Source organism: Aythya fuligula, chromosome 2 (genome assembly GCF_009819795.1).
Source record: "Aythya fuligula isolate bAytFul2 chromosome 2, bAytFul2.pri, whole genome shotgun sequence".
Lineage (NCBI taxonomy): Eukaryota > Metazoa > Chordata > Aves > Anseriformes > Anatidae > Aythya > Aythya fuligula.
The window spans coordinates 32,678,459-32,697,257 of NC_045560.1; the positions used below are offsets into that span (position 1 = coordinate 32,678,459).

General features: G+C 37.8%; 1 protein-coding gene across 5 annotated transcripts; it reads right to left on the reverse strand.

The window, feature by feature from the left end:
- Positions 1-238: 238 nt before the first annotated feature.
- On the reverse strand, positions 239-18,099 carry TMEM196 (transmembrane protein 196). Of its 5 annotated transcripts, none has more exons than XM_032182609.1 (5): positions 17,705-18,099; positions 7,477-7,533; positions 5,395-5,649; positions 3,510-3,583; positions 1,036-1,098 (listed from the first exon to the last, which is right to left on the reverse strand). In XM_032182609.1, the coding sequence occupies exons 1-5, from the start codon at positions 17,849-17,851 to the stop codon at positions 1,092-1,094; spliced, it is 540 nt and encodes a 179-aa protein (XP_032038500.1). In that variant the 5' UTR covers positions 17,852-18,099; the 3' UTR covers positions 1,036-1,091. The 5 variants fall into 5 exon arrangements, with proteins under 5 accessions (XP_032038502.1, XP_032038501.1, XP_032038500.1 ...); XM_032182608.1 differs by having other exon boundaries at positions 17,693-18,099; XM_032182607.1 differs by having other exon boundaries at positions 17,687-18,099.
- Positions 18,100-18,799: the final 700 nt, after the last annotated feature.

The following is an 18,799-nucleotide window of genomic DNA, read 5'->3' on the forward strand; positions in this document are numbered from 1 at the left end:
AATAGAGTTTGGAGTTGGTAAAAGTTTCTGTCTGAACATTTATCAGACCCCAAACTTTGTTGTGGGTGTTGAGAACAGCCAGAATGTCCTGACCTTGGTAATACTTCTGTTCAAACTACCTTACTTCCTTTCTGAGGTTGTTTCATCCCTTTAGGAACCTGTTAATGTGTTATGCAAAACTGCAAGCATGGTGGTTCAGCCTTACAGGTGTTTCTAAAGAGAAAAAAAATATTTAAAATTACTGTTTTGGACTTCATTTTATTTGTCATCTTTTATGAACAAATTACGAAATATACTTCATTCACAAATTGGAAATATTTACAATTTCTTTACAACAAGGCATTGTTGAGGTTTTGATTTATGGCGTTCTTAGAGCATTCTGTCTTTCAAAACAAAGACATTGGTGTTGTTTTCAGCACACTGTTCATTTACACTCTGCATGTGAAATGGAAGCATTTTGGAGAAATAATTTGCACTGTTTTTTTTTAATACAATCTACTGGGCAAAATGAGGCTGGATGCATTTGCAATGTGGGGAGGAGGGCTGTGCATATGCATTGCTGGTACCATGCCACGTGATCTGAAACCATCATGTTACATCAGATGCTGCTAACTGGGGAGGACAAGAAGATTGCCCTGAGCCATCCTTCCTCTGCCCTCTTCCATTCTCTTCAGGAATCCTGTGACTGGGCTAAATGTGGTCCAGTTGTCCAGTTGAATTATTTCATTATTTTTTTCTGTTTTTTGAGTCTTCATGAGAAAAGTCTTGAGAAGTCCATCAAACAAACAAACAAACAAACAAAAAAGAAAAAAACAAGAGTAGCCAGGAAGTGAATAAATATTGTATATCCGCAAAATGTTTAGAAGACAAATTTTGAATGTTTCTGAAAGGGAAATGCAACTGTGCTGTTCTACAGTTGTGACTGGAGTCATAAAAGCTAAGATACTTCCATTTTCTCAACTTCTTGGAGTAAATTTTCTTTTTCCTGAAGAAAATTCTAAAACCACTTCATTCAAATGAACTTTAAAAAACCCTTTAGTATACGCTTCCATTATAAATCAGATGTGGGCCGCCATTGCTTAGGTTGTCTGTCATTTCCTGCAACAAGAATAGAAAACATTGATTAAAACTAAAATTAATTTATGATGTTTGAAATTTAGTTAGCTAAGGTTGTAATACCTAACAAACTCTGAATGTTTTGCATTCAGAAAAACTTTACATTTTTTATTTGGCTTCATAAATGTCACTGTAAAAGAAAGTAATCATATTTTTTCCTACATAAATTAAGTACATTTGAAAGCTGCTAGACTCATTGACACTGATTGAGTCGGACATTACTCTCAGACCACATACACAGCATTGATGGCATCCGTGCAAGTTTTGTGATGCTGTCCTTTAAAATGCCTCAACTTAAACTTGTGTAGTAATCTACAAAGGAAAAAGATGGTAATTAAGTCTTCATTTCTGTTCAAACCTTTTTCCCATGCTGACATACTACAAACAGATGCCATTTGATGCTGGCTGGGACAGACATTTTGGCATGAAGGTCTAGATCCAAATAGGATCTAAGGGTTTTGACGCCTGAGTAAAGGCTGCTTGCCTTGGGATGGGACTGATTTTGGTTTTCCCTTAATATGCCAGACTACAATTTTAGCAGTTCAGCAGTTGCTGCTCAAGTGGCAGATGAGTCATCCCAAAGTAAGCTGACCTGCTCATGAGTCCGAATCCTAAGGCACCTAAAACAAGATTTGTTTGGAGTTAGATTTTCTAAATCTCAGATTGCAGTCCAAACAATGCCTACTTAGCAGCTGTGTAAGCCTGCAGATGACTACATTCATTAAGCACTTCTCTGACCTTCAAGACTGCAAAGCCATGTGGAGTTTATGCTCAGAACTGCCTAATTTTAAGCAGTCCTAAGCTCTTTTTTTTTTTTTTTTTTTTTTTTTTTTTTTTTTTTTTTTTTTCCCCTCACCAAATTGAATCAGGATGCAAACATAAAGTGATCTGCTGCTTATGTCCAATGACAGATCCCAGAGAACATCCAACTATGCCAAGAGGAATAGGCATGAATAAAAATGCAGTTTTGGCTATTCTTTTTAGAATTCGCGTAGATGAGGTAGAGTTGCCACTGTTATGCTAATTCTAAAATTTTTGCTTGAGAACCAATAGCTCTTTTCTGCATGGGAAGATTAAAATTAACCTCTTCTACCTCATAGGTACAGTTGGAGGAAATGTTGAAGAAAAGGGATGTGGTTTTCACCATTTTTGTGGAGGTTTCTATGAAGAAAGTAAAGCAAGATTCACTGGGTTAAAAAGACAGGAAAGGACAGAAAGAAAAACTCTAACTCTATAGCATCAAGACTGAGATACTTGGTAAAGAGAAGGAAATTATAGGGCCTGGCCTTTATTTCCAGTTTTCCCCTTTCTCACTTCTCCCCTTATTTCCTCCACAATATTTCATTTATAAATAACTAGGGATACAGAGACCAAAACTCAGTTTCATATTAAGTGGAAGCGCTGGTGCCTCCTCTCTCAGGTTTTACCACCTACATTTTAAAATAGATCACAGGACTTAATTGTTCCCTGCACTTTTTTCTGAAAGAAGGGACGTGCTATTCTTCTCTACAAAGTAAGCTTAGGGCCATCAAACCAAATAGACTTGCCAATCAATAATCTGTAATCAAGCACAAGCTTCAAAGAAAAGAAGGCATGTAAACTTTCTGAGCATTTTCTATCACCCACCTCTTCATTTGGCAGGTGATGGTGCTGGATGCTTTCACATGGTGTTTTATTCTCCTTATGAACTGAAGAGGAAACTGATGCATGCCTAACACTGAACTTGGGATTCCTGTCTGGAGACTGCCTGCTCTGAAACAAGGCACTGCAGCTGCCAGTTTGTAAGTGCCTAAATGCTTTGTGGGTTCTAAGCTGAAGGTATTGGTCAGCTGGGAAAGGGAACAAGAATACCAAACCATGTAATATTAACTCTCAATTAGCCACAAGTAAAAGGTACTGCTCTGTTGGAAGGCAAGCCACGAATGAGTGACAAAGTGTATGATTCCTTTTGTCACTTTTATCACTTGAATCCTCCGCAGACATTAACTGTTAGAATACCACCTTAATATCAGAAAATATTGAAAATAATTTATTTTCCCCAATACTTATATCCTCAAAAATAAAAGTATTAATAAATTAAAAAAAAAAATGTTTCTGAATTCAAGAAATGAAGGAGCACACGGGTTAGAAGCAGAGTGAGTTAATGGTGGCAACATCCAAACCGGAGAATTTGGATGTCTGTAACTAGGGTGAATATTTTAAATACTCAACTTACTTCCAAATTGCAGCATTCACCACGTAGAATTATGTCACCACCTGGAAGCACTGTTCCTGACTCAGAGAGATGTCACAGCATCAGCCAACTTTGATTAGCTGAAGCTATGACTTCCTCTTAGAGGTGGCACTTCCTGAAGTGACATAACAACATGGTAGCTCCCTAGTGTTCAGCGTACCTTGGAGGTAACTCTGGTGTCGGGGGAACCACCGGGCAGCTGGGCAGGTCGGTTATTTCAATACCCCTCAATCTCTAATATAAATATAACAATTATACGATAAATATAGCACAAATAAATGCACATGCAGTACATGTCTATATTACTGTATATCAGTATAAATATACGAAATATTCTTATATATAAAACACTTTACAACTATTTTTATAAATTAGGGCCTAATTTGACATAACTTTTTACGTTGTTAAGTTGCCTTCGTTATTTTTTAAGGGCATGCCTTGAGCATGCACTCAGACCCGCCAGCAGCAGGCGGTCCCACACAGGCTGTAGGTCTGAGAAGTCCCAGATCAGGTCATCTGTGCATGCTTAATCCTACATCCTACATACAATCCTACATACAATCCTATACTTAATCCTACAAGACACATGCAGTGAGTCCACCAGTGGTGCTCATCCTGCATTCACCCAAGATAGATAGGCATCTGGCAGTCCTCACAGCTAAGTGTGCAAAACCTCAACAGGCAAAGAAATGGAGCAGTGATCTACTGCTGTGTATGGTCATCTCCTGCCCAAAGTGACAGGGCAGGGCTTACATTTTGAAGCATTTTTCTTGCCAAGCCATTTCTTTTGTCTGTACCTTTTTCTCTCAGATGGGCTTCATCTTGTTGAGGCAAGAGCCTCTTTGAAAGGCAGGATCTAGCCTACTGTTTGCAAGACCTATGTAGCTCATCAGAATTATACTTCATTTTAAAATGAGAGGGAGAAATTTATTTTTTCACTAGATTTTAGGTTGCTGTTGTAACCTATACTAAATAAGTTTTTTAAATGTGTTTAAAACATTTTCTAAAGTGAATTCATTATATATTTCTAATTGTCTCATTTCATTAAAAAAAAATAAAACAGAATAGTGACAAGTAATTTTTACATAATGGACAATTAGTTGCTCTATTGTGTTTTATTGGAGAATCTTAAAACATGCTACACTCTGAATAAATTTATCCTTTGCTTTTCAGAGGTCTCAATAATTAAACTTAACTGTAATGTAAACTGGCACATGGCAGTTTAGATGGGCAGTCTGCATGACTTTTGTTCATTTCTCTAGTCATTGCTCAAATGAAAAACACTGAATACTAAACCAAGACGTAAAGAACGGGGTGTCAGTAAATATCTTACTCCTTGAAAATTAATCACATCCCTAACTCTCAAGAAGCTGATTTCATTAATTTTATTTATTTATTTTTTTTTATTGTCCCTGTGTGCTTAACTTTGAGATCTTAAATTTCAGCACCTCAGCATGGACTGAGACAGCATGGTAAACTTCGTTTTAACAGAGAAAGCAAATAAATGCTCAGTGCTGCTGCAGATCAGACCGGTTTCATTTACATGTCTAAATATGCCTTAGGTGCTTAGGTTTAGTCTTCTAGGTTTTTGAGCTGCGGATTTTGTGTTTAAATAACCTACTTTATAAGCTGAGTACTTGTGAGAGGAAGAAACTGATTAAATCCTGGAAGCATGCAATGATGTTACAGAAAGCATTCTGTGCTTTTTCACAGTACAATACATGATAATCCATATTAATAAGGCTTCCAATTATTTATGAAGTGCTATATTTAGCAACTAAACCCCTTGATAGCTATACAATGGAATTATGTTGAAAATGGATGTACTTCATTGAAATGGATGTACTGCAAATATACAGTACCTAAAAATAGCCCCATATAATGCAATACAATAAAGCTCACACAGAATGGCAGTTTCATTTCCCAGAAACTCTTTCTCATATATAACTAAAAATTGAATACACCCATTGCCAGTTGTATACATTAAGACATACAGTAGCTTTTTTTAAGGGAAGCAGAACAAATAAGAAAGACACACAACTCACTTTTTCTGCCATTTCATGGGAGTGATGCAATGAATGTTCTCTTTCTGAGAACATACGCCTTTGTTCATAGCTGGCTAGCCGACAAGTGAGCCATGAAGAAAGGGTGCAACCACCAATTCCAATGCATGCAAGAGACATGGAGGCAAGATGCAAAGAATAGAGAGCAGATGACTTCTTTGTCAGAGCACGAAGAAATTGAAAATTTAAAATTCCTCCGATAAGTCCACAGATGCAACAGGCAGAAAAAAGGATCATCTGTCAGGAAAGACAAGAGAGGTTATGTCACAGTAACATTTCTCAGAGACAGATTCATTCATATAAAAAATTTGTCTAACCATAACTCAGTACTTTGATAGCATCACAGATTGCAAAGAACTTCACTGACATTCATTTTTTAACTCCCACAGGTCCCACAGGACTCTGAGGGAATACAATACCCTCTGGTGTCCAAGAGTTAAGATTGATGTTGCATGTAAGATAAAGTTACGTAGAATTAGTTGCCTGTGTTAAAAACTAGACAATGTAAGGACTATTAGGACACAAATCTTCTGATTTCCAACATTTAATTCAAAACAACAACATGACAATGTGTCATAATTTTCTATTGGGCGGTTTCTCACTAATTCTCAGGAGTGAATGCCTCATGTATTTGCAGTGAGTTTCTCTTGCTTTATGTAACAACCAACTGTGCCTCTTGTTCAGTTCTAGTTTGTTCAGTCTGATAGCAAATTGGAGACTTCCTACAGCTTTTGTGGGTCTTCAAACATGCTGAAGGTGAGTGTGCTGGACAAAGAAGCAACAGAATCAACCAGAAATCTATGCAGCTTTAGAGAAGGTCAGTGTGGACTAAATTTTTTTGCTTTATTATTATTATTATTAATAATAATAATGTGGTTAAAATGTTTCTGGAAACTTTAGAAGGAAGTGAAACAGGCTGCAATTAATGAGACATGTTTAAAGAACTCATCGCTTTAATCACAAAGATGCCATCTCTGGTTCAGGATGTCCTTGAGCCACAAATCACATGAGGCTGAAAGACCTTATTGCTAAATGATTGCCTTATTCACTTCCCTAGATGCTGCTGGTCTGACAGATATTTGTCTAGATGGACCTTTGATGTGACTCAGTATGGTTTTGTATATATGCTTCTGTTGTGGAAACAATTTATGGAGCCTCACAGACTGCTTCTGTACACAGCTGAGAAGAGAATTTTGTCAGTGAAGCGGCATTCACTTTGCAGTCCACTAGCAAGTCACTATTACATGAGACCAGCAGAACAGACAGCTTTTAGAAACTGAGTATGGTCTATATCCTTTAAGAAATGAGGCCGTAATTGTAACAGGGTTTAGGGTAATTCATTGATATTTGAAAATAGTAATAAGAGAGAGATGTTGATTCCCTTCACACTTACACTTATTTTACATGGCTTACATTTGTGCATGGCACGATAACCAAGCTGACTGAGGATTAAAGCCAGACATTATAACTTACAATAAGATCAAGTCTTTAACATAAAGACAAAATTCTGCAGTGATTTGTGTTGCAATCACACCATTTTGCTGCAGTCAGAAAAATGACTATACTTCTTACTCTTAGAAGAAACAGAAGATATCCATCATCATTTTAAAACTGTTTTTTTTTTTCATTATTCTGATTGTAAAAAGAACCATGAACAGTGAACAATATCTAAAATCAAACTTGTTCAGCAACCTCATTGAGTTGGTAGCCCAGTCATGCCACACTTTACAGAAATGGTTTCTTGAAGGAAAGAAGATATAATCCACTGCTGAGGATCTCTTTCTTGACTTGTCATTGATTTATGTGAAGAGGTTTTCTATCCAGACAGGGATAAATTGGATATATGGCTTAAATTGGCATGACCTAAATAGGGCATTTCAGAAATGCTTTGTGTTGCCTGATGAACCCAAAGTGCTGATTGTTTTCTTTGGACTGCTGGCTTGCAATATTTAGTGGTTTTTTAGCAGAAACACTTGGACACAGTATGTGCTAAGTAAAGTGTTCAACTTAGATAAGTATGCCTTTCAAATACTTGTGTGTTATAAGTGTATTGGAAAAACTTACAACAAGTCCAGATTTTTTTTTGGCACACAATATTCCACATATGCCACAAAGCAGAAACTGAAAAGGAAAAACAAACAAACAATTATTTCATCATTAAGGTCTCAAGTTTAAATCCTGCTGTGTTTTTTTAGTGGTGGCCACAACAGTAAGCTAGGCAATGGTTATAGTTGTCAGCATTTTTATTACAAACCATATGACTCAGGAAGTTATACCTCAGCCATAAACTTATACAAGAAGAAGCTAGATTGGGAAGGCAGACTGAGGATGATTAGTCATAAAAATAGAAAAAAGTAGAGAAAGAAAGCAGGCCTACTTTTAAGCTGCTTGAATAAACAAAATATGGGGGAAAAAAAAAAAAACACAAACCACAATTGTGCCAGATAAAGATGTCTTTATACTTTTTTTTTTTCTTTATATAATTTATTTTATTAGAAAATAAGTTTAGTAAGGTAGTAATCAGTGATCCAAATCCTACTTCATCTACTTTCAATCCTACCTAATGCCCTAATCCTTCAGTGTGAACCACTGAGGTATTGTGTATGGACCGTTGTCCTCAAAACAGTGGACCTCAAGGCAAGAATACAGGTCAGTCAGGTCTGTGGGTGCAAATGTAAATACCAAGTACATCTGTTGATGTGGCTGCAGTGAACATGCAGGAAAAAACTGTTGCAGAGTCTGGATAGTACACTCTGCAAGAGATTGTGTGAAGGGATCTGTCCTTTTTCATGTAGTTCCCTTTCACAAACTGATCTGTCAGTCGTGACATCAAGTATTAGGCAAGAAGTGATTAAAACACAAAACAAAAGAAAACATACAACCCCATACCAGCTCTTATGAATAAAACTTAATGTGTTGTAGTGATCTGTGTCTAAGACAAAGATGTTCTCTGATGTCTCTGTTTCCTCATACAAGTTCAATGAGGGAATCAGGGAACAGCCCTGAAAGAGCAGTCGTGGTAGGAACTAATTGTATGAAAGCAATAAGGCCTTCTCCAGGTGTCTGCAATACTGTCAAAAGGTTCCTTCAATACCTCATAAACTCCATTGTTAAGAAAACTATGCTACTTAATTTCAGTAAAGCTGAAAACCAAACACCCCTACTGGAAAGTAATTTTGTAGTTTTAAGACTGGATTTTTCCACATCCTTTTTGCACTGAGGTGGTGTTTCTAGTAAAAAGCTTTAGCTGTCCTTGATTTAGGAGTAAGTCACAGAACAGGCTTGGCTATTACATAAGAGAAAAAAAAATTAAGCAGTTTCTCGGTATTGTTCAGGGTCCCTATGATATATTACATATGTACATAATTTGCTTACCAGAATGTTGCAACTTCAGTATCCCAGTTGAGGAGCTGCTTTACTACACAGTTTATCTCCCTTTAGCCAAAGTTGTTTGTTCATGTAGCTAGGCATAAGCCTTGAGATGTATTTTTACTCTGAGTTAGGCCATTGAATCAGTTCCCCACAGTTAATATATTTTCATTTTATACATTATTTACCTCTATACTAAGCATGGGATGTGAATTTAATACCAATCTAATCATGTAAAGGGCTGGGTCATGGCACTGAATAGCTCAGGACATCTACTGCACAGCTGGTAATTGCTACTAGAGCTCATCAGTTGGAATAATAATAAAATCAAATGAACATGAAGGGCTCCCTCTGCCCCTTTCCCATAGGTAGGGAAGATTTCAACTAATAACTATCACACCTGCTTTGTATGTTATTACTCAAGCTTTCTGTGAAGTTTTAATATTTCACTCCCAATTCTGTCCTTGCTTCAACTCAAGCCATGCTTCAGGTTTTGATACGTAGTGCTTTCCATTTTTCAACATTCATGCAGAAAGCTCAAAAAATTATTTATTTGGAACATCACTGTAATTAAGTTTGATTCAGTCAGTCTTGATAAAGCAGACTAATAATATCATTTCTCTCTATAGTGATTGAATAGGATTAAAAGGAAAAAAAATGTATAAAGAAAATCTTATGAGTTATAGGAAGTTTATGTAAAGGATCTGGAAGATTCCATCAAAAGCAGTTTCAACTTATAACAAATGTACCTTAACTAGATTAAAAAATAAAATGTTGTACATTTCCAAAGATGTGTTTCTGATAATTTCCCTTCCAAACTAAAAGAATACGTCACTCATTTTTTTTATTTTTTATTTTTAAAAAGAATTGCCTGTTAAAATAAATTGATTTTTTATCATTAATTTCAACTGGAGAAGACTTTCTGTTTCCATTGTATTCTATCCAGAAGGTAAAAATAGGACAGTCTGTGATGAACATGTTATATTAGTCTTGCACATGACCAAAGGAGCAACAAGGAAATTACAGGTTCCCTTAGTATTAGAACCCACCCATTTGGGCAGTTTTACCATTCTTTATTGTTTTTCAAGGATGGGACATACAGTCTTCCAAATCACCATTATACAGTGCCAGATGCTTATATTACCAAGGATACTTTCCTGCTGAAATCCAAAGAATAGTGAATAAGCTGATCTGCAAGACCTAAGATACTGGCTTCCATAAAGTAAGGAGTGACCCTGTTATTCCATAGACATTAAAGTATCAGAAGGGATTACCTGGAGTAATATTTTATTGCGTCAGGGTCTGTATTTTCTATACATCTCTGCATATCTACTCTCTCTCTCTCTCTCTCTCTCCATACACAGGAAATAAGGTGCCCTGTAGTTAAAGAACTCAACAGAGACACCAGACAAATTGAATTTTCCTAGTTCTTACACATTCTTCTTTGTGAGCTTCCAAAGGTTATGCCAAATTTTTATAATTCATATGACTACAAGACAAGAAAGTTATAAAACTGGATGCACTACTGTTCATGAAGGTACTAAAAATCTTGGAATAAAAACATTTGGGCAGTAGCAAAGGGTCAGTATTATTATTATTATTTTTTTTTTTTGAGATAACAGTGTGTCACACTCACACAGTAAAGGCTTGCCCAAAAAACTGTATGGTTATTTATTTATGACAGCAGGCATTTTGCTATTAAAACCAATGGATGAATTTGAACCAGTGTCAGGAAATTAAACCTCATGCCATGCTTTGAAAATGCTTATCTCTCTCTTCTAAGGTTGTAGAAGATCCTGATCCACTGGAAACAATGGAAATCTGCTTTACAAAGAGAATATTCGCATTACATGGGGCATGAGGACACTGCTCATGCAGAGTTGCCTTACCCAGGCTTCTCAATATACAGAGCTCTAGAAAGGCTGGGAAGTCATGGGACATTATGTCTCTGATCATTGACTCTGATCATATGACTCAGATCATTGCTTTTTGATAGATCAGCCAGTGGCTCAGGATATTAATGACTTTTAATTAATGAATATTAAAAATTAACAAATATTTATTTATTTATTGGTAGTTCTATAGTAATTTTCTATAACGCTTCTGGGCTTCTGAAGTTATGGTCAACAGTAGTGAAAAGTAGATGGAAGAAGCTACACTCACTTTTTGTACCAACAAAAGGTTGTGAGTATGCATCAGACTGAAAAGGAATTTCCTGTGTTCTGGTTTATTTTTTAATTTTGAGTTCTTCTCTTTTATAATACTGCCAACTGGAATACGGCCATCAGGGGCTCTGCTGTCTTGCCACTCCCTTTCTATTTTTGGCTATTTTGAAAGACTTTGTCATGTCAATATACCATTACTATTTAAACTTGACTTTTAACAGTTGAGATACTTTTGGCTGCATTATACCCATGACTAATACTGCCATGCTGAGGTATCACTGTTTTTTGGATAACCATTGGTTATAGTCCACTGATTTTTACTAATCTCTTGGACTCTTTAAATACAGTAAAATTTTCTATGTCAAACTTGAAGTAAATTAAGGCAAACACTCTTACATTAAATACAGTAAATCAAGAGTGGAAAAGAAATATACCATTGAAGACTGAAGATCAAATGTTCAAGTGTTCAAAACTTATGCTGGGAATAAGGCTAGAACATTTCATGAAGGATAAGCTAAATGAATAAGCCCTCCAAAATGCACTAGGAGTTAGAGAGGGACTTGTTGAAGCTATGTTTCACTGTTAGATTTTTTTTTTCTTTTCTTTTGTGATTATGATTCATCAGAAAATGCGTAAGAAGCTAAAAGATCAACATCTCACTTAAAAACAAAACAAAACAAAACGACAACAACAAAAAAAAACCAACTACATATATCACTATTTGCAAGCAATTCCTATTTTTTTTCTGGGGTAACTTTTGGTTGCAGATGTAGTCATACCTCCTATGATACATGCTATTTCATGTCAAGACTATCACAGAGAGGCAGGAACTGAATATATCACCTGATAATAGGAACAGAACCTCTCTTGGATGATGGGTTAAAAAATAATAATAATTTAAAAAAAAATGTTACAAAGCACAAAAGCCTCTTAGACTGCTTTTGAAACTCAGTGGACTGTGAGTGTCTCTGTCCCCCTTCCAGGAAGATTTTCCAGGAACCTAGCAGAGTCAAAGTCCTCCTGTTAGTGTGAGTGTGATTGCAAAGTGATGCATTAGTGTCTATTTGCCTGTGGACCCTTTGCCATTCACACTGTGTCTGTGCCTGCCTTTGTTCAATATATGCACATTTGGCCTGTTGAACTTTGGAATAAAGAATCAAAGACCTCCCAGAAAAAGAGAATGTTTATTTTGAGCCTGCTTTAATTTTTTATATTAAATACGGTCTTGAAACAAAACCTCAGATCCAAACACCCAGAAATTTTGGTAAGGAGGCTGAAATCTCAATTTAGAGTCAAGTTTTGTGGTTTGGATCCATCCCTATTTCATATTTGCTGAAACTGAAAACCTGGCTTCATTCACTTTCTCCTGGAAAAAAAAAGAGGACTTTCTTAATTGTATTATGAAAAAAAAAATCAGAAAACAAAAACAAAAACAAAAACAGTTTCAGTTGTATTTGCAGGGAGCCAAATTTGTTGGTTTCCATCATGCAGAAGAAAACAAACTGTTTTTATGCTGTATATTAAACCTAGGAATTCTTTATTTTTATTTTTTATTTTATTTTATTTTTTATTTTTTTTTAAGGAGGCAAAAAGGCAAAAGTAGTAGTGTGAGAAAATGAAGACTGTCTGTGGGAACTCTTTCTGGAGAGACTGAAGAAAATGTTAGAGAAAACCATTAAATATAAGGACAATTTGATTGCCAGTTATTATTCATGACAAAGAAACTCAGAATACACCCATTGTATAGAGAGCCCTCCAGCATTCCAGGTCAACCATATGTATTTGATGAAATAGAGGAAGGGAGATTATTCCAAATCTGAGTTGGATTAGTGTTTCCTTTCATATGTTTCTAGGCCTTCAAAGATACTTTAAAAATGGAAAGAGCTTTTCAGAAGAACTTGTGGAAATTTAGAAGTGGGTCTCTGGACCTGTCATAGGTGGTTCACAAAACACCTGGCTATCTGGAAAAACACTCAACTTCTCAGTGCAAAAGAAGAGTATTACTTGTTTAGGATCTACTTTAGAATAACAAGCAGTAAATAATGTTTAATTATCCTATTTTGTATTAAATACTTAGAGCATGATTGCTTGTTTCTTGAAAACTAACAAATTAAGAATAATTTGCAGTAGATGAACTAGAGTCTTAAAAAACCATTTTAACGTATGCTTAAGTCAATCTATATTCAGCAGATTCTCTTAAATACAAATCAGGCACTAGAAGTCTGCTTGAACAGGCCAGCTTGAAGAACGGCATGTGCTTCTGGAAGGTCTGAATGATAAAGAAAACCTGCTGAAAGACTCCCGAGCTCTGGTGAATTGTCCTGGTTCCACATAAGGCAAGCAGCTGCCACACTTGGTACATCCTCCTTCGTGTACAGAACAGAACGCTCTCCAGTTTCTACCGAGCTCACTGACAGTGCTGAAATTAATTTCATTAGGAGCAGGAGCCAGCCAGAAATATGGCCAGTTTGATGAAAATTCAATGCACATGTTAAAATAAAGTAGGATCACATCTGCATTTTGTCTGCATGCTGAACAATAATGTGGGTTTTTTTGTGCGTGTTCCTTTGAAAAAAATAATTTGACCGTTCTTTTCCAAAAGAAACTTGGCAGCAGTAAAAACTAGATGTAAAAAAATGAATGTTTTAAAATTTTAGGCCACCAACATTGATTTAACAGTCGAAAATAATAGTCTTGCTCTGGGAGAGTTCCCTACTGACTGAACCTTAAGACTTCCCTTCAAGTACTGTATTAAAAAAAAAAAAATAGTTGAAATTGACTGTTACAAGCGACATCTTGGAGCATATTTCTGATACCAAACTATAAATGCTGATTTTTCATGGGCAGGAAGAATTCCATACTGCTATAATCACAAATAAAGGGAATAGTAACTCTGCTCCTACAGACAGACAGACAGACAGATAAACATCCAGAGAATGCACATCAGTTAAACACATTTAGATATTTGTCTTTATAAGGGAAGAGACTATCATTCTTGAGGGGCATAGCCAGAAGTGAATCATCAGGTATTTCTCTTCTAAGTAAAAATAGATGACATGCTTGACTAAGATGTGGCTTTTGTCTCATTCTCTTTCTTTCTTGCTGTGAGAGTCTTGTTTATAGCAATAATTTATTCACCACTGCAGAATAAATGAGAACTAGAGCCATATACATATGTGTGTGTAAATACATAGACACTAATCATAGTGACTAATATGTTCCAAATATAAATGGGAAAGTATGTGGCCATTGAAAAAATATCAGTGAATATGTTTTGAAAGATTATGTTCTGATTTTTTCTTTGTATAAAATCCTTTCCAATGGATGGCTGTCATTCTTGCTGTGTTGGGGTAGTGGTTCAACATGCTCATGAGCTAGATCATTTCTGTGGTACATCACATAATTGAATTGGAACAATAGACTTCAAAACTATATCTCAGTTTCTGGTTACAGAAATCTGGGAGACACTGATAATAGCCTGTGGAGTAGATCATAATGCAATCATAACAAAACATAAAGAAAATCCAGAAAGCAACAACATATCCATCTTAAGATATTTTTGAACTATATATTATTTTTTAACCTAGTAGCCATGGAAATTTTTTAAAAGACTGCATATGATATGAAAGAAATCAGTCAGTTGTCTCCACATGTTCTAGATAATTTAAGAAGTCATTCTCACCTTCAGTTGTTTTCTTCTGGCTACTTTTTAAACAACTCGTAGCATCGTAATCTAGCTCAAATCCAATGAGAACAACAAATGTTTTCCCATTTCCATGCATTTTTGATATAGATATTCTCTAGGCTTTCCATTTCTTCACTGTTGTCTACTCCACTTTCTGTGGCTTGCTCGTGTATAATGCAGAGCATTCAATGATCAGAGCATTTCAGCCCATGCTTAACTTCACTTGTATCTCTAATCCCATGGGTGGGATTCACATCCTTAAAGTCAGTTATGCTAGTAAATTATCTGGCTGAAAGATGACAATGAAAAAAAAAAAAAAAAAAAAAGTAAACTTTTAAAAAGAAAGCTAATATATCAAATAGAAGCCATCATAGGGAGGCAAGTATAACAGATAGAATGTGCATGATTTTGATTCCCAAATGTTAAGAATCCAGGTTAGGGTTTCCATGGTGATGCTATCTTCATCTATTTCCTTATGAACTTGGGCCTTTGCTGAGTTCCACCCACTTAAGTAAAGAGTAAAATAGGGTCAAAAGTTTTTAGAATATTTCCAAATAAATTACTAGAGGAGTCACAACACTGTTCAACTTAACTACAGCGTTTTGCATCCCAACATGTCAAAGAATCAGTTTTTTCCTTTAATTCTATTTTTCTTTTCCTCATTGTTTATTTCTCAAGGTGAAACTTTGATTCAAGAATGTGAATCAGATATATATATGATATATATACATAGTATATATATATATCATATATATAATATGATATATGATATATATATCCATATATATGATATGATATATGATATATATCATATATATAATATATATATAGTGCATACATATTGTTTAATACAGCCAACATAAACTCAGTGTAGGATCCAGTGGGCAGAAAGGTGGGTTATGCCATTTCCACAGCATCATATTCTGAGGATTGTGCAAACAAATCTTTCTCCAATCATTTTACTTTGGACACATTTATTCATGGCCCTAAACATCCCTGGAGACAGGTAGGTCCGTGGCCCTTTTCTTATCCTGTCTTAACCGCCAATTCTCTAGACAGAAGAACACAACCTTACAGACAGTTTGAACTGCTGGAGTGGTACAAAAAGGAAGACACAAAGGTGATGAATTTGATCAAAGTTCAACACAAAGTAAGTAAACCTTTATAACGGTGTCACCCCAGTCTGTGCAGTGCTGTGATTTCTCATTTCCTCAACTACATGAAAAATAAGATACCTGCTTTCACAGTACAGTTTTTGTGTGTCCTCTCTCTGCCTACCCAGTGTGTTGTTGTTTGCTCAGTTTCTAACAGTTGATGCTGACTCTGGTTGTGGGCATCCTCCACCCACCTGTTACACATTCAAACAAGTCCCTTCAGTTTCCTTTCCATGGCTCTGCACACACATATGGGGAGAATTTCCTATAAACATCTGCAAAATCACTTAATTGTTCTCTGTCTTACTCCCCTCTAAAACTCTACCTACAGACAACTCAAAATCAGCCAGACTGCTGGTGTGTTAATCCAACCACCTGTTATACCAATCAATTTTGCTTTGCTGTTTCTTTATCTCCTTTAATCCTGCATCTGTCTCTTGCTTTGCTTGTAAAGTCCTTGGAACCAACATCTGATGTAACAGGATCTTAATCTGTGACTAGTATAAACTATGTGGAGTAACAAAAAACATAAAAAAGAATGAAGCAGTTGTTCAGGAAATGTGCATTGTCATGAAATGGGATCAGCTGTGATTGCATTGTCACAAAATGCAATCACTGCATAGAAATCAGATCGCACTGACTGGTCAGGATTCTCTGATTTCACTGAAGCCCAGGATATTACCCTCTGTCATTAAATCCTCGGATAGACACATGTTTTAAAGTAATCTTTTTTCTTCATCAGCAAAGATCAGAAACCTCCTCCTTTGAACTGATTTTGATAATAGCATTATCTGCTGGCCAGTGTCCTATATTATCATGTCTTCATTCTCCTATCTCGCCTACCTGTTCTGCAGTGCAGAATCATGTGTTTATGTACTGCTACAGATATTTATGACTGTTGTCAATAATTAATAATTATTGACAGTGAGAATATTACACGAAGCACTTTGTCAGAATGAATCTGTAAATTATAGGAGTTAAGCTGATGAATAACCAAGAGTTTGTTGCATTTAACATCTTATCTCAAGCAATACAAATAATGCTTTTAGAAATATTGCTGTTTGATCCAAGCTGGCCAAAACAGCTTTGGAGTTCAAAAATGCCCACTCATGTTTAGGTTGAATATTCGATTTTTCCTTCTCTTTGTTTCATAAATATAAATAACCCTCTGTAGGAAAATGCTTCCTAGAAACATGTTTATCTCAAACTGAAAAAAATAAAGGTTTTTGAGAAGTGAGAAATGCTCAATGATATGAACATGTTTCTGCTGTGTTATGAACCTGTTCCTTCTATTAACCCATTATTGGTGTTATTTATTTATTTATTTATTTTTAATTCATTTTACTAGAAGCTCAGGATGCCCAGATCATGAGAACATTTCTTTCATTTTCTTGCCCTTTTCCTTTTTTTTTTTTTTTTTTCCTCCAAAGGCTCAAAGCTCAGCTGACAAAGCCTTGACATTCATTATTTTAAAACGCCCTTTAACAGTCTAGTCATAAGGTACAGGGCTGTTCTTTTTTAAAAGCAGAGCTCCTAGTCGATTGAAAGATTACAAGCTATGGCCCAGGCTCCTTAATGCTGGAAGCATTCGAGGCATCGGGCTTCCCCAAGTGTGAGAAGGGGTTCACGGAAAGTTCAATCATTTACATCAAAATCAAAACAAGGTAAAAAGCGAGCAAGAAGGGGTCCCCCCTATCCCGACACCCACACGCGGCTCTCTCCCCAGTCCCACGAGCATGCAGACTCTTCCCCATGCACATCGGCAATGGACCCAGCGCGGCTCCCGGCGCAGCATGCACACGCGGAGGGGAAGGCAGGGGAAGGGAGGGAGGGGAGGGTGCCTTCTCACGGTCTGATCATCACCATAAAGAGTTAAAGAGAGAGTGAAATGGCTAACGTACACACACCCCGCTCCATACCGGAGAAGAGTCTCCCAGCTGAGGTTTATGCTCTGTGAGGACCAGGCTGAAACTGACCGCCCCCACGGCCACGCTGGACACCCCTAACCCTATCTCCAGCACGGAGAGCACCAGGAGGCTCCCGATGATCTGGCTGCTGGTGCACATCCTCCCTCGGTCATCCTTCCTTCGCGATCAGCCGGCGAAACCGCGCATCCTCCTTCTCCTCCGCCGCTCCGGCGGCCCTAAAGTGGCCCCCCAAACTTTTCTTCCTTCGCCGGCAGCCTGGGCGGAGCGGCGCATCCGCGGCCGCCGGGGATGCCGAGGGGCGGCGGGGCGGCCCCGGCCCCGCGCAGCAAACGCGCAACGAGCCCGGCAACGAGCCCGGGAACGAGCCCGGCGGCGACGCGGAGCTCTCCAAGGTGCCGGGCCGGCGGCGGGCACGGGGACAGGGCGCCGCCGGCGGCCGGCTGGGCAGCGCGGCGGTATGCAGCACCGCGCCGCTCAGGGGCTGCGCCTCCTCCAGAAGAGTCGACCTTGGCTCATCGCCTCCTGCGCTCTCATTGAAATGACCTCACTGGGATTTTTTTTTTTATTATTCCTTTTTTTTTTTTTTTTCTTAACCTCCCCCCTCCCCTCCTCCCCCTCTTCTCTTTTCCCGGGTTGGGGAGCGTGGGGGCCCACCCCGGCGATATTTATGTATGAATCTGGACCCAATGCACGGGCGAGGCGCTACGGCAGCCCCGCCCCAGGGCCACAAGGCACAGCACCTGCCTCCCGTCCTGCCCCCGGTATCCCGCACACCTCCTCCGGCCCGAGCCCACCGGGCTGCGGTGGGACGTGGGAGCCCCCAGGCAGCGAGTCCCTAAAAGGCGAGCCCCCTCCATGGCATGTGCACAGGCTTCCCTCCTCCCAGGCTCTGCTGTTAGGATACAGGAGGAAGTCTATCTTCCCTTTGTATTAGCAAAAGAGCTGGAGGCTGGCAGGTCTCAGCCCTGCAAAACTCTCGGTTCTCTTCCAAAGCACTGCTGCCAAAATAGGCAACGTCTGTAGCCAGTCCTGTCACTCTGACAACGGCTAGAACTGTGTTGGTCCTAATGCAAATGACCAGCAAAG